Source organism: Delphinus delphis, chromosome 11 (assembly GCF_949987515.2).
Source record: "Delphinus delphis chromosome 11, mDelDel1.2, whole genome shotgun sequence".
Lineage (NCBI taxonomy): Eukaryota > Metazoa > Chordata > Mammalia > Artiodactyla > Delphinidae > Delphinus > Delphinus delphis.
This window is the reverse complement of record NC_082693.1, coordinates 12998585-13011526: the sequence shown is the minus strand read 5'-3', so window position 1 is coordinate 13011526 and position 12942 is coordinate 12998585. Positions and strand designations below refer to the sequence as shown.

General features: G+C 40.8%; 1 protein-coding gene across 3 annotated transcripts in view; it reads right to left on the bottom strand.

Moving 5' to 3' along the window:
- DERA (deoxyribose-phosphate aldolase) overlaps positions 1–12409 on the bottom strand; it is a 258807-nt gene extending 246398 nt beyond the window's left edge. For all 3 annotated transcript variants that reach the window (XR_009521156.1, XR_009521155.1, XM_060024346.1), the window contains exon 1: positions 12320–12409. Coding sequence is in view for 1 of the 3 variants with exons in the window: in XM_060024346.1 (XP_059880329.1) it covers positions 12320–12350 (31 nt within the window). In the remaining 2 variants the exon portion in view is untranslated. The remainder of the gene's footprint in view (positions 1–12319) is intronic.
- Between the last annotated feature and the right edge of the window lie 533 nt (positions 12410–12942).

The following is a 12942-nucleotide window of genomic DNA, read 5'->3' as shown; positions in this document are numbered from 1 at the left end:
TGACTTAGATATGCGATAGAATGAGCAAAGTGTAGGCACAGAAGAAAAGAGGAAGAGATGAATCTACAAGGTACTTTTTATGAATGAAACACTAAGACTATGATCAATACTCTGCCATGCAGAGGAATGAATACAAAATAAAAGGCTCTGCTTGCGTGAAAGACCTGTGAAGTCCAGATGTACATTCATGAAACATCTAGAGAGAAAGAAAATACATAATAATGTATTTCATTGTGTCCAATCGTCACAGAATGCAGGGTGGGGGATAAAAACTGATCACTGGAACTCAGAGCCTTGAAAGCCCGGGAGGAATGTGATGACCATAGAAGGAGGGAAAGGTATGAATTCCAAGCACAGAGACCATGGCAGACCTACAGTTCCACAGAACGGTAACTCTAAGCAATGACCAGAAGACTCAAAGAACTTCAGAACCAGGACTCTCAGAGATCATGTGACTGTATTTTGTTTTGTTTTCTCAATAGACTTCATTCTTTAGAGAAGTTTGAGGTTCCCAGCAAAACTGAGTGGAAGGTACAGAGACTTCCCATTTACCCCCCGCCCCACACAGGCATACCCTCCCCATTACCCATGTTTTGTTTTCTCAGTAGACTTCATTCTTTAGAGAAGTCTGAGGTTCCCAGCAAAACTGAGTGGAAGGTACAGAGACTTCCCATTTACCCCCCGCCCCACACAGGCATACCCTCCCCATTACCCATGTTTTGTTTTCTCAGTAGACTTCATTCTTTAGAGAAGTTTGAGGTTCCCAGCAAAACTGAGTGGAAGGTACAGAGAGTTCCCATTTACCCCCCGCCAGAGTGGCACATCTGTTACAACGGATCACCGAACATTGTCATATGTCTGTCTCACCAATTTGGAAAGCACAAGCCAGGGCACTGGAGTCCCCTACCCCTACAGCATCACATGGCCAGATGCTGTCAGAGAAAGGACCAAAATGCCTGGGTCCCTCCCAATCCTGTATCCTTTCCTGATAAACCACAATGCACTGGGTGAAGCATACATGGCCAGGTACAGATCCCCCGACATTCACTCCACAGGATGCCTGATTTCACTTGACAGGTAAACGCACTCTTGTCGGCACCAAAACAATTTAACTCTCTTTCAGAAGCAGAGAGAAGTCTGCTTTTTGTCTGAGGCATCTTCCGTATTACCAGCACCAATGCCTAATGTCTAGACTCTACATGCTAGTCACTTAGTCCCACAGCTTCTCTACTTTATGTAGTTACTGGCATAATATTACAACCAGTCAAACAATATTCATCTGCAGAATGAAACTGTGATTTTTTTTCTTCCTGGAGCCAGATCCATGAGGTGTTTTCACTGATAAAATCCATACGAGATCTCTGCCTCATGCAAGAGATTTCCCACAGTAGTTTTAAATGTTAGGAATAAATATCAATACAATGTTGACGGGTTCATTGTCTGAAACAGGGCAACGGCATATCCCAAGGATGAGCGAAGTCTGCTTTCCTTGACAAGAGTAAAGCTCTGTGCTTTCCCAGTGACACTTCAAAGTTTGATGAAGACAAGTTTCTCAAGGGCGGGGCCTCCCGCCTTCTGTGGCCCTCGTCTCTTTCACAAAGACGTGGATAGTGCCGAGTCCGCACTAGGTACTCTCCATATATGTGCTGGATGGAAGGGTTTGAGAGTATAATAATAATTACCTCCTGAAGAGTCAAAACTTTTTGAAAAAGGAAAATAAACTCTGCTTATAAAGATACAAGACTAAAATACATTTCTTGTTTCTTTGGGAATTACCAGAAGCATTTCGGTTTCTCCCTAAATACGGAAGAGAAAAAAAAAAATCTCCCCCCAAAACGCCAACATATACGGAGCTGGAGCCACTTTGCCAAATACAAATATATAGAGGATTGTCCCCTTCCTCCCTGAGTCCACGACACCAACTTAATAGTCTCCAAGGAAATATGAATATGTTCTTTCTCCCACCAGAAAATTAACTAAATTACCCTTTCTGGTAGACAATATCACATCTGCGGGTATTGGGATCTTCAGGGTCTGCCCCTTCCAGTCTCTGAGACCGTGGAGAAGATACTCTTGATTAAGTCTCCAAAATCATCATCAGGACCACTGTTGGACTATATTTTTCCATTTAGCCACGGCATTATTTGAATAAAATATGCTCCATTTCAGATACAATGCACTTTTCAGATATATACACCTACTTAACTGCCTTACACTCCTGATTTTTCCGATAGGCCTTCACAATATGCTTTGCACGTTTGGTGACATATTTCGACTAGAAAATAAAAGGCTAAATTGTCCCCAGATTTGCTTGCAGAAGCTTTGGTAACCATATACAAAAAACTATGACATATAAAAGATATTAACGTAAAGGTAAAAGTCACAGAGAAAGGATTTCTCAAAAAAAGTAATCCAGTCGTCCCTCAGTATCCACAGGTTCGTCCCGGGAGTCCCACGGGTACCAAAATCTATGGATGCTCAAATATCCTACAGAAAATGGCACAGTACAATCAGCCCTTCAGGGATGCGGAACCCGCGGATACAAGCCAACTGAATACAGTAACGGAAGATGCCCTGAAACTAACTGATCTGGGTCACTCTGGCTTACTGCAGGGTTCTCAATCTGCAGTGTTCATGAGAACCATCTGGGGAGCTTGTGAAATGTAGATTCCTGGGCTCCTCCTCTCATATGGGTAAGGAAAGCTATTGTGGAGCTCAGGAATCTGCCTTTTTAACAAGCATCTCAGGTGATCCTGATTCAGGGCCAGAACCCAGCCGAGCTCCTACAAAGCTAATGGTAAATGGAGGTAACGCAATGTATTGGAATAAATCAGCAAAGACAGAGCCTGAGCCTCAAGTCCAGTACTGCCTCTAACCAGCCCTGTGACCATAGCTTTACCTTCCTTAGGTCCCCATTTACTCGTCTGTAATACAAGGTATCATCTGTGAGACTGATACCTAAGATGCCTTCCTGCTGTGAAACGGTGACATGTTTAAAAAAAAAAAAAAAGGTAGTTTTATAAATGCGGACACTATTTATTTCCCTAGGAAACAGTGTTTGACATATTCCTAAGTAATGTTTATACAAGGATCTCTACATCAGAGATAATAGTCTGTAGACCTTAAACATACCAGACATCTAGTTCAACGCCAAATGTTAGACACTGAATGAAACCACACACTTACACACACACAAACACACCTCTACCTTGTGGCTATGGGGCAGGAGTTGTGTCCACTAGGTGTTCAGTTGCAAAGTTTACCTGAATCTGAATTACAAGAGCAGTTAATTTGGATATTTTTACCAGACATTAAACACCACAATCTTGACATTATTAACCACATTCCAGGAGAACCCAAGCACCACTTAAGTAGCACCTTTTTAGGAAGTAATTACCAGAGGCTGCTCTTATCTCAGACTTTGCTTTAGGGGAAGTAGGCCTGACTCTACAAAGACAGAAGTTGCAGCCCTGGAGAGTCTCAACACTTACAAATCTGTATAGTTTGCTGGGGCGGAGATGAAACATTTATCTCTCCCATGCGACCACTTTGGTTTCCAGGGAAATGACTATTCATGGCTGAGGCAGGCAGAGGAGTGGTACATCCACAGATGCACACACACCACACACCAAAGTTAACTGAAAAATTTCAAAGTGCCTTTTTATGCCTTTAACTCAAAGATGAACACATTTCAAGGTGACCCAATCCTCCAGTGACAGGCAGCGTTTTAAAAGGGCCAGCGGTCTCCACTTAAACAATTTCTAGTGACACGTCTAAAGCGCATCCTCCAGGGCTCTCTCCGCTGTCTCGTTGACTAGTCTTTCTTTCCCGGCAGAGGTATCCCATTTCAAATGAGCGCCTGAACTTCGTGTTCCCTCCTAACAATTAAAATCCACAGAGCTCAGATGCTTTAAAAAAATTTTTGTTTGTTTTTTTTTTAATTAGCAGGCACCATGGAAAACTTCTATTTATTTGATTATACAACAAACCCAAATAATTATAGTTCTTTCTGTTTACCAAAACAGTATCAGAATAATAAAACACAGTCTCATCACTCATGCTTATAAGCAAATGGTAAGACTTCTAAGGTAAAAATCAAAGTTTGAGTTCAGAAAAGGATGCCCAATTTAAAACCTAAAAGCGTACACGATCGTTATATTGACTCTGTGGATGAATTTCATACATAGAATACGAAGGGTTTTTTTCTTCTTTCTTCACTAAAATATTACTGTTAGCCATTACAGAATGAGAAGATTACACTAGAAATCTGAAAACTGGGTTCCTATAGTTAATGAAACATGCCAGGCTGTTTTGGGTAAGTTCCTTTGCAGAAACTACTCCCTGTCAAAAACATCCTTTCCAAAAACCTCCCCTGGACTACCTGTAAATTCCTCCATCACTTTCCAATCTGATTACTTCTATACGGTCACCTGTATCATCCTCCTGTGATGATGTACCTGACAGTGTCCCTTCGTTGATTGTAAGCTTCAGGAAAGCAGGGACCAGGCTATGGTCACTCTGGTATCCCAGCCATTACCACGAGCAACAAGTAACCAGTGCCAGGAACAGCAGGAACTCTACTTTGTTTTGGGGGTTTTTTTAAAAATGTGTATAAATTTATAATACATAAGAATAAATTTTTTAAATGCATTCTGGTCCCCTCCCCTCCTAAACAACTGTCCTAACCCCCCACCACGGGAGGGTGGGAGTCATTTGAGCCAGGTCAGGAGGGGGACTAATTATGGCCCAGAGTGGGCTATGGGAGCCCAACAAGTTAGGGGGGCACTTAAGCACGGGGGTTAGGCCAGAGTCCAATCGCAACACAGAGGGTGTCTGCACGAAGGGAAGGGGTAGCCAGACATGGGAGTCGAGACAAGCAGGAAAAGGAGGCTATCTACGTGGATGGGCAGCCTGGCCCAGAGAGCCATAGACCTGCTGCGGGGTATCAATGTGGGCGGCAGCCTGATGCAAGCAGTTGGAGCCCAGGCTGGATGAAGGTACCCAGCTCAGAGTGTCAGAACCTGAGTAAGTCCAGAAGAATGTCTACTGGCCGTGGAGTATGTACAGCCCAGCACGTGAAGGGTTTCAAATATGCAAAGAGAGAAAAATGGAACAAATCCGTGGTATTGTACTGGAATTGGAGGAATCGGTCTGACTCCTGGTTTTCACTATATAGAGAGATATAGACAGATGATAAGTAGACAGTTAGAGAAGTAAACGTGTGGGTGTGTGTGTGTACACATTCTCTAGCTCTACCAAGTAAGGGGATTCGGAGCAGAGACATTCCAGTCACCATGTGCATACCCACCGCCCAGATCATGGCATCTAAATACCATTATCCACTGAAAGAAACATTCCTTGGAGAAAGAGCTGACTCTAGTGCTGGGGCAGGGGAAGTGTAAGATAAGCCTGGGACACCTTGGTAAGCCAAAAAAGAATGAAGTACTTCAAAAATAATGGTACACGTCAGAAAGAGAGAGAAGCTAGGATGAAGGGGTTCCCCTTAGCAAAATCTAAACAATTTGAATATTAAATAATAATAGTAACAATTACAACCCATTTGGAAAAAATAGGAAACCTCAAATATATACTGATATAAACAAACATAAATAAACTGAAAATCTGCAGAGGAACAGGGTACTTAAATAGTTTCAAAGTACCACCACACAAAACACACATGAATTACAAAGGTTAAAAAGTAACTTTACAGCAGTGAAGCCTAGGAGACAGCACCTTAATCGAATAATCGAAATGAACACCATCAATAATGAGACAAGTCAATATCATGTGCTACCTAACAGGATGCAGTGAGAAGAACACAGCATCATTTCTGTGAAATTCCTGCCAGAGATGCATAATCTGAATCTAACCATGAAAAAAACACTACAAACAGAAACGGAGGAACATCCTATAAAATAACTGGCCCGTATGCTGCAAAAGTCAATGAAACACTGAGCAATCATTTCAGCCTGAAGGCTAAAAAGACAGACAGTTAAAGGCAACATATGATTGTGAAACGGATCTTTTTGAAATAAAAAACATTGTTTGGACAACTGGCCAAACATGAATGAAGTTGGTGGATTGGATGGTAATAATGTATCCACGTTAAAGGTCCCACTTTGAGGACTGCAGGGTTGTTGCCGCCTTTGAGGAAACTGTCCTTACCCATAGGAAATACTCAAGTATCCAGGGGTGGTGGTGCATCGTGTCAGTCAACCATGTTCCTCAGGTGGTTCAAAGGAAAAAGTTCTTTCTACTGCACTTACAACTTCCCTAAAAGTTTGACATTGCTTTAAAGTTAAAAAAAAAAAAAAAAAAAAAGTACAGCAAAAAACTTTTGTTATTCTGGTTTATAATCAATACAGGTTTCCCCTACTATCTGAAAGTAGAGGGCTCCTAGGAAACCTTTGGTCAGCCGAACTGGCACAAAGTGAAAAGTATCACCCACTTTCCGAAAGTTCTCATTATGCCATTTCGCTTTTACGGAAGACCTATATTAGTAGGTCTAGTAACTTTTCATAAAAGCAAAAATTCTTTTGAATTTCTTTCCGTTAGTGAAAACAGGTACTAATGCAGGCATTTCATAAGTGAAGTGGCGTAAGGTCACCAAGTGCAGTGGGATACCTGTATTCAGTGGAAGATAATAAATTCATCATGTGTAAGATCAGAATTACATAAAAAATTATTTTCATATTATCTTTCTTCCCTAGTACCTAGAATATTACATATACACACAGAGGCAGCTATGGCGTAAAGCAAAGAATAAAGAACTTGTACTCAGATGTTCTGGATTTGAATCATTACCTATGAAGTGAAAATAACAACTCACCCCAAAGGATTACTGGGAGAATTAAAAGAGGTAATGTTTGCAAAAGTATCACAGTAAACCTAAAGAAATATACATATACTAAGTATTAAAGAGAAAAAACATTGGATTCAGATATAAAATCCACACTAATTTAAAATATGGCACAAATCAATTTTACAGTTAAGAGGAAATCTCCAGTTAACTCCACTTGGGAAATCCCCTGCAGAAATCTAATAATTTTCAATTCTATTCTTACCTAATCTTCAATGCCCTTCTGTCTCTCAAAAAATAAACAACAAAAGGGATTCTGGAAAGGTAATTCACGTTGTTTCTCACCTGAAATCTATAGACTCCTTAAACTGCCTTGTTTATAACTAAAGAGATTCCAGTTCTCAGGAAACTATAAAAAGAGGTCCCAAAATTAGAAATCCAAAAAAAAAAAAACCAAAAAAGACACAAAACAAAGACAAAAAAGTTACCTGAAATCAACAAAAGATCATTATCAAAATTTTTCTCCATCTTCCTATCTTTCTTTCTCTCTCTCTCTCTTTCGTTTTCTTTCTACACCTAAAGATCACATCAAGAGACAGGATTGCTTTTTAAACCCAGGAAGCCAAAGTAAGCCCAAAGACTAGAGTGTGAGAGCTGGGGTTTTCAAAACTACAGAGAGACAAGAAAAAGAAAACAAACCAACTGACAAAAAAAAAAACCTGACCGCTTGGAGCTCACTCCCAGGTCCCCACCCCATGATGCTCTGAGGCACATCAGCACACCTACCTGAAGAAATCCCAGAGGAAGGCTGGCTTTAAGATGCCACCCCAGAAAATTACTTATTCAGTTACATCTAAGCTTACTCTCATAATCCACCAAAGTTTGGATATTTCCATTCTCCCTCAGGATAAACTTCACCTTCCCCCAAACAAATTGCAATGGTTAAGATGTGGGTTATGCAACAAGACCTACTGTATAGCACAGGGAACTCTGCTCAATATTATGTAACAACCTAAATGGAAAAAGAATTTGAAAAAGAATAGATACATGTGTGTATATATATATATATATATATATATATATATATATATAAAAAACTGAATCACTTTGCTGTACACTTGAAACTAACACAACATTGTTAACCAGCTATACTCCAATATAAAATAAAAAGTTAAAAAAAAAAGATATAGGTTATGGTAATAAAACAAAAATCTTTCACACAGACACAGGCAAATCAAAGCTAAGAAAGTCACAGTAAAATTATTCACTCGCTATCGACTTGCCTTCTCTTACATCACAGATCGAGTGCCCCAGGCAGCACATATAGACCAATTGCAGTGGTGAAGCACGTAGTGTTAGCACCAAACCATCTAGGTGTGAATTCTGGCTCTGCCACGTTAGCTCTGCCTAACTGGCTTTTGGCAAGTTACTTCAAACTCTCTATACCAAAAAAAAAAAAAAAAAAAAAAAAAACTCTCTATACCTCAGTTTGCACATCTGTAGAACAGAGATCATAATGAAATCTTCACAGGGCTGTTGTGAAGACTAAATGAGATAATGCAAAAAGCACTCAGTATCGTACCTGGCACAAAACTAAAGCTCTATGGTAACCACCATCATTATACCCAGCACCTAGGCATAGTGTCTAGTGTTAAATAAAGAATTATTGTGGAAGCAACCCATGTTTTGCCTAACTTTAAAGTTTAAGATTCCAGTCAAAAAAAAATGTTTTTAACTTTTCTAAGATAACTTTGCAGTGGAAAAATCACCACCACCAAAATCAGAAGCATTCTACACCAAAGTTATGCCTTAGCACAAGTGGCAGAAATGAGCTACTTACATTTTGATTCTCATCTAAGTTCTTAAAGGGAAAATAAAAGTTACAAGGCCAAGACGGCCAGAACTCTGTTACGGCAACTCATTTAAGGTACAGTTTAGGCACAACTATCTAATTTCTTAAATAGACAAACATAAATGCAAAGTAACTGCATATCACATTTGCACTTATTTTAATTGTAGTTTTGGCTTGACGCCCAGCTAGGGATCAGACCTAGCTCTGTGAAGACAGGGACTACCCTTGTCCATCTTGTATCCCCAGAGCCCAGGGTAATACTACCCAGTTGACAATGGGTACTCAATAACTACTTTTTGGATGAATAACAGTGCTTTGTAAAATACAAAATCCCGTCTTCCTTCTTGGTTTGGCAACTAATCCAGAACTGATCTCGTTTATCTGTATTTTAAGCAAATAAACTGCCCCTTCTGTTTGTTCTGACTTGGATTACAAAAAATGCCCCTACAGAGCAAAACATTCCTCAGTAACCATGGTCCCTGATCATTCCAATTGTGGATATATGCCTAAAACAATCTCTTTTTACTGCAACACAGGAAATTCCTAGAATTGTCCCCATCCCGTCCCAGTTAAAAATCAGTTTTCAATTAGTTTTTTTCTGTTTTTCAGATATCTTTGTAAATTTCCTTTCTGAACACAAGACCTTACAGATATACAGACAGATACAGAGCAGAGACCCTTAGAAGTCACCTAATACAAACACCCCCATTTTCCAGATGCCTCCAAAGAAAATCACATTTGAAAGGAAGCCACACTGCCAACATCCTTCGTAAGCCTCTTGAGATCTCTTTAAAGACAGAAGTAACAAAATTGAATTGTAACGTTATTCAGAAAAGAGGGAGAAGGTAGAGACTGCACAGCACCTGTCCACACACAAGGGCCCAGGTGGACACCCCAGTGCTCCCAAGCAAGGAGTAGTTCTAAATTCACTCCTGCATTCAGCAGGCATGTTTGTGGGCCTTCCGTGTGCCAGACACTATCCTAACTGCCTGGGATACATCAATGAAGAAAAGAAAGATCACTGCCCCTGCTGCACCTACATTTTAGGCAAAACCTAAAAGGCGTCTAGCAGAATAAGGAGAAGAACATCATCGGTCCATTTTAATAGAATGCAAAGGGCCAGAAGCACTCCATAGAGCCCTAAAGATCTTTAAGCCAGTGGTTCTCCAATCTGAGTGCATTTCAGAACCACTTTAAAACCACCAGAATGCCAGGGCCCACCCCCAGAGTTTCTGACTCATTAAGAGATCAATGTGGCCTGAGAATTTGCATTTCTAATGAGCTGTCACCTAACGTTAATGCTGTAGGTCCCAGAACCACACTCTGAGAACCGCTGATCTACTGTTCAAAGAAAGCAAGTAGCCTGGCCAAAGCCACAGGCTGGAGCTAGACCAGATTTAGGGTTCTTTTTCCTTCTGATTCCAAACTGGTCAAGCCTTCTCCATAGGAAGACACAGCTGTCACCTACCCACTTAATGGCAAACACTGCCCAAAGAAAAAGAGGTTTTTAGCTTTATGTATAAGTTGGAGAAAATCAGAAATTAATGTTTTAAGTAGAAAATATCTTAAACAGATAGGTTTGATCGCTAAACACTGACATAAAAATGAACATTAGAGGGTCTGTTCTTTCTTTCTCATGTCCAATGGGTCCATAAAAGAATGTTTTCCTTGAAGTTTTTATCATGAGGGTCAGATTCAGTCTCAAATGAACCTATTTATTAAAAAAAAAAAAGTCTATTAACAAGAAGTATATACATGCACTACAATATAAATTAGTGACTGTATCAGTAATAATTTTAGTTGTTTTGTTCCAACTGTATTTTCTAAAATTTTTACAATAAACATGAATTCCTTCGTAATAAGGGAATAAAAGTTTATTTCTTTAAAAAAGTTAGTGTTTATTTTAAAAGACTTTTAATTAGAAAACTCTATAAAAGGCATCAACTAATAAACTGCATAAATTAATACTGAATGATTTTTTTTCTAGTACATAAATATTTCAAATAATTTATTTTAGGCCAAATCTCTGTCTGGATTAATGATTAATACCAGTGAAGGAAAAACACCCTAGAAATATATCTGATGTTATTTAAACAAAGAGAATAAAACAAAACTATGATCATTTAAATAGCTGCATAAAAATCACATTTACTATTATTCTACATAGCAATTGATTTTTGTCTATACTGTTACTTTTCAACAAATGAATGGGTGTGATTCTAATTCTTGCAAATAAAGTAAAAAAAGTTCTATGTCAACTATACCTCAATAAGAAAAAGAAAGAGAAAAAGGTTTGTGTTTCTTGAAAGAAAAATAAACTGCTAAGTTTTGGGGAAATAACAGTGCATCAAATGGCGAACAAAGTCACGCAGCCATACCCTGAAGATACCAAGATGACTAAGACCCACAGCCCATCCCTATCCCCCATCCACCATCTTTCTGGATCTTCCAATCTAGGGAACTCCTTTATTACTAAAGTCCACATTCCAAAGATAGAACTAGAGTTTAAAATATAACCTGCTAAAGGGCAGTGAGTAAAGGCGAATCAGTTCGGTGAGGAAATCACCTGCCTTTATAAAGACAAGCTCTTACCATTCGACAAAAGTTCTGGACCATCTCATGAAGCCTAGACTCTAGTTAGAACAGTCACTTTTAAAGAAAAAAGTGTACCCGTATGACTTACATACAATTTATAGCTAATTCTCTCAAAACTGGCCCCTAAAACCAGAATTCACCTTTTAACACTATTACTGTACATACTTACTTGGTACATTGAGTACCTAGTAAACTATTACATACTTACTATATATATATAATACTATTATATACTTCCTATGTACTCACAATGTGCCAAACAATTAACATCCTCTCATTTAATCTCCAAACCAATTTATGAGGTAAGTGCTATTATAACCATTTTACAGATTAAGAAATTTAAGCACAGAGTGATTAAGTTATTTGCCCAAAGTCACAGAGCTAAACTGAAGATCCAGGATACCGATATGCAAGCTATAATACTTAAACTGAGATCCTTAACCTTTGGCTCCATCATGGTTTTGCTATGTTTGAATTGCGAATTTTTCACATTTTGGGAAATCAAAACTAAGTTTTCTTGCCAGAAATATTTTAGAACATCAATGAAATGAAATAAATGAGGAAATAATCCAAGCACTTTTAGAAGTCGCTGTACTTCTAAAAATCATACAATTTACATTAAGTTACATAGTCCAGAGACAACTTTTCCAACAGCACGATCACTCTGGGGATACGGCTGTGTTAACAACTACCTATGGAAACCCGGCATTAAATCGCACAAGATAATTCTATTAGGAGCGTGGAAGGGAGGTTTTCATCTAGTTTGTCTGGGGGTCTTTGGGGTTTTTTTGTTGCTGCTGTTCTTCGCAACCAGGTGAGCTAATGAGTTGGAAGATAAAAGTCTAATCCATTCCTATTCCTTCCGCTTATAAATATAAGACTTGTGAGTCAAGGTTTGCGGGGTCCACGGGCGCAGGGGCTGTGTCTCCCAGGTGCGGCCCCCAAGCCTACGCCTCCCGCCCCGGGGAGCACGCGCCCAGGGACCCCTGGCCAGGGCACCGGGCGGCGCGAGGTTCGAAGAGACAGGGGACCGGGAGCAACGGAGAGGGGAGAGAGCGACCGCGGGCCCTTACCGAGCTCCGTGCCTCCCTGGTGCGCCGACATGGTAGGGCCGCCACTGCACCGCCCGCCCCCGCGCGCCCGCCAGCCCGCCTGCCTTAGCTCTGCCCTTCCTGCTTCCGCGCGCGCGCGCGTGCGCCGCACGCCCCGCCCTCTCCGCTCTGGGGGCGGAGCCCCCGGCCGCGCCGCGGAGGCGGGATCCCGGGTCCTTTTCTCTGCCAGGAAAATCCGTCGCGCGCATTCCTCGGTCTTCTCCACCAGGTGCGGAACTCGGGTACTAACTCACGTAAACCATGCTGCCAGAACTAGTGGTGAAACCCTTAAGTTGCTGACTGTACTGAATAAAAGCATTTGGAGACTTTTCACAGTAGGATTACAGAACAAGAAGGGAGAGGATCCTTCCAATTACTGCCTGAGACCAGAGGTCGAGGACCCCACACCTGAAACGGGAGCGGTGATCCCTTAGCCTGGTAAGGGCGGCCAACCAGCAAACTGGGGCCCGGTGCCATGTGACTTCTACGCTTGGCTTCCTGAAGAGAAGCAACTCTGTGGCCTAGAAAACCAGGGGGCCTAGGAGTGGGAAGAACTGGGGTCTCAGCTTTGCTCTGGCAGCGATTAAGTGTGACACTGGGCCATC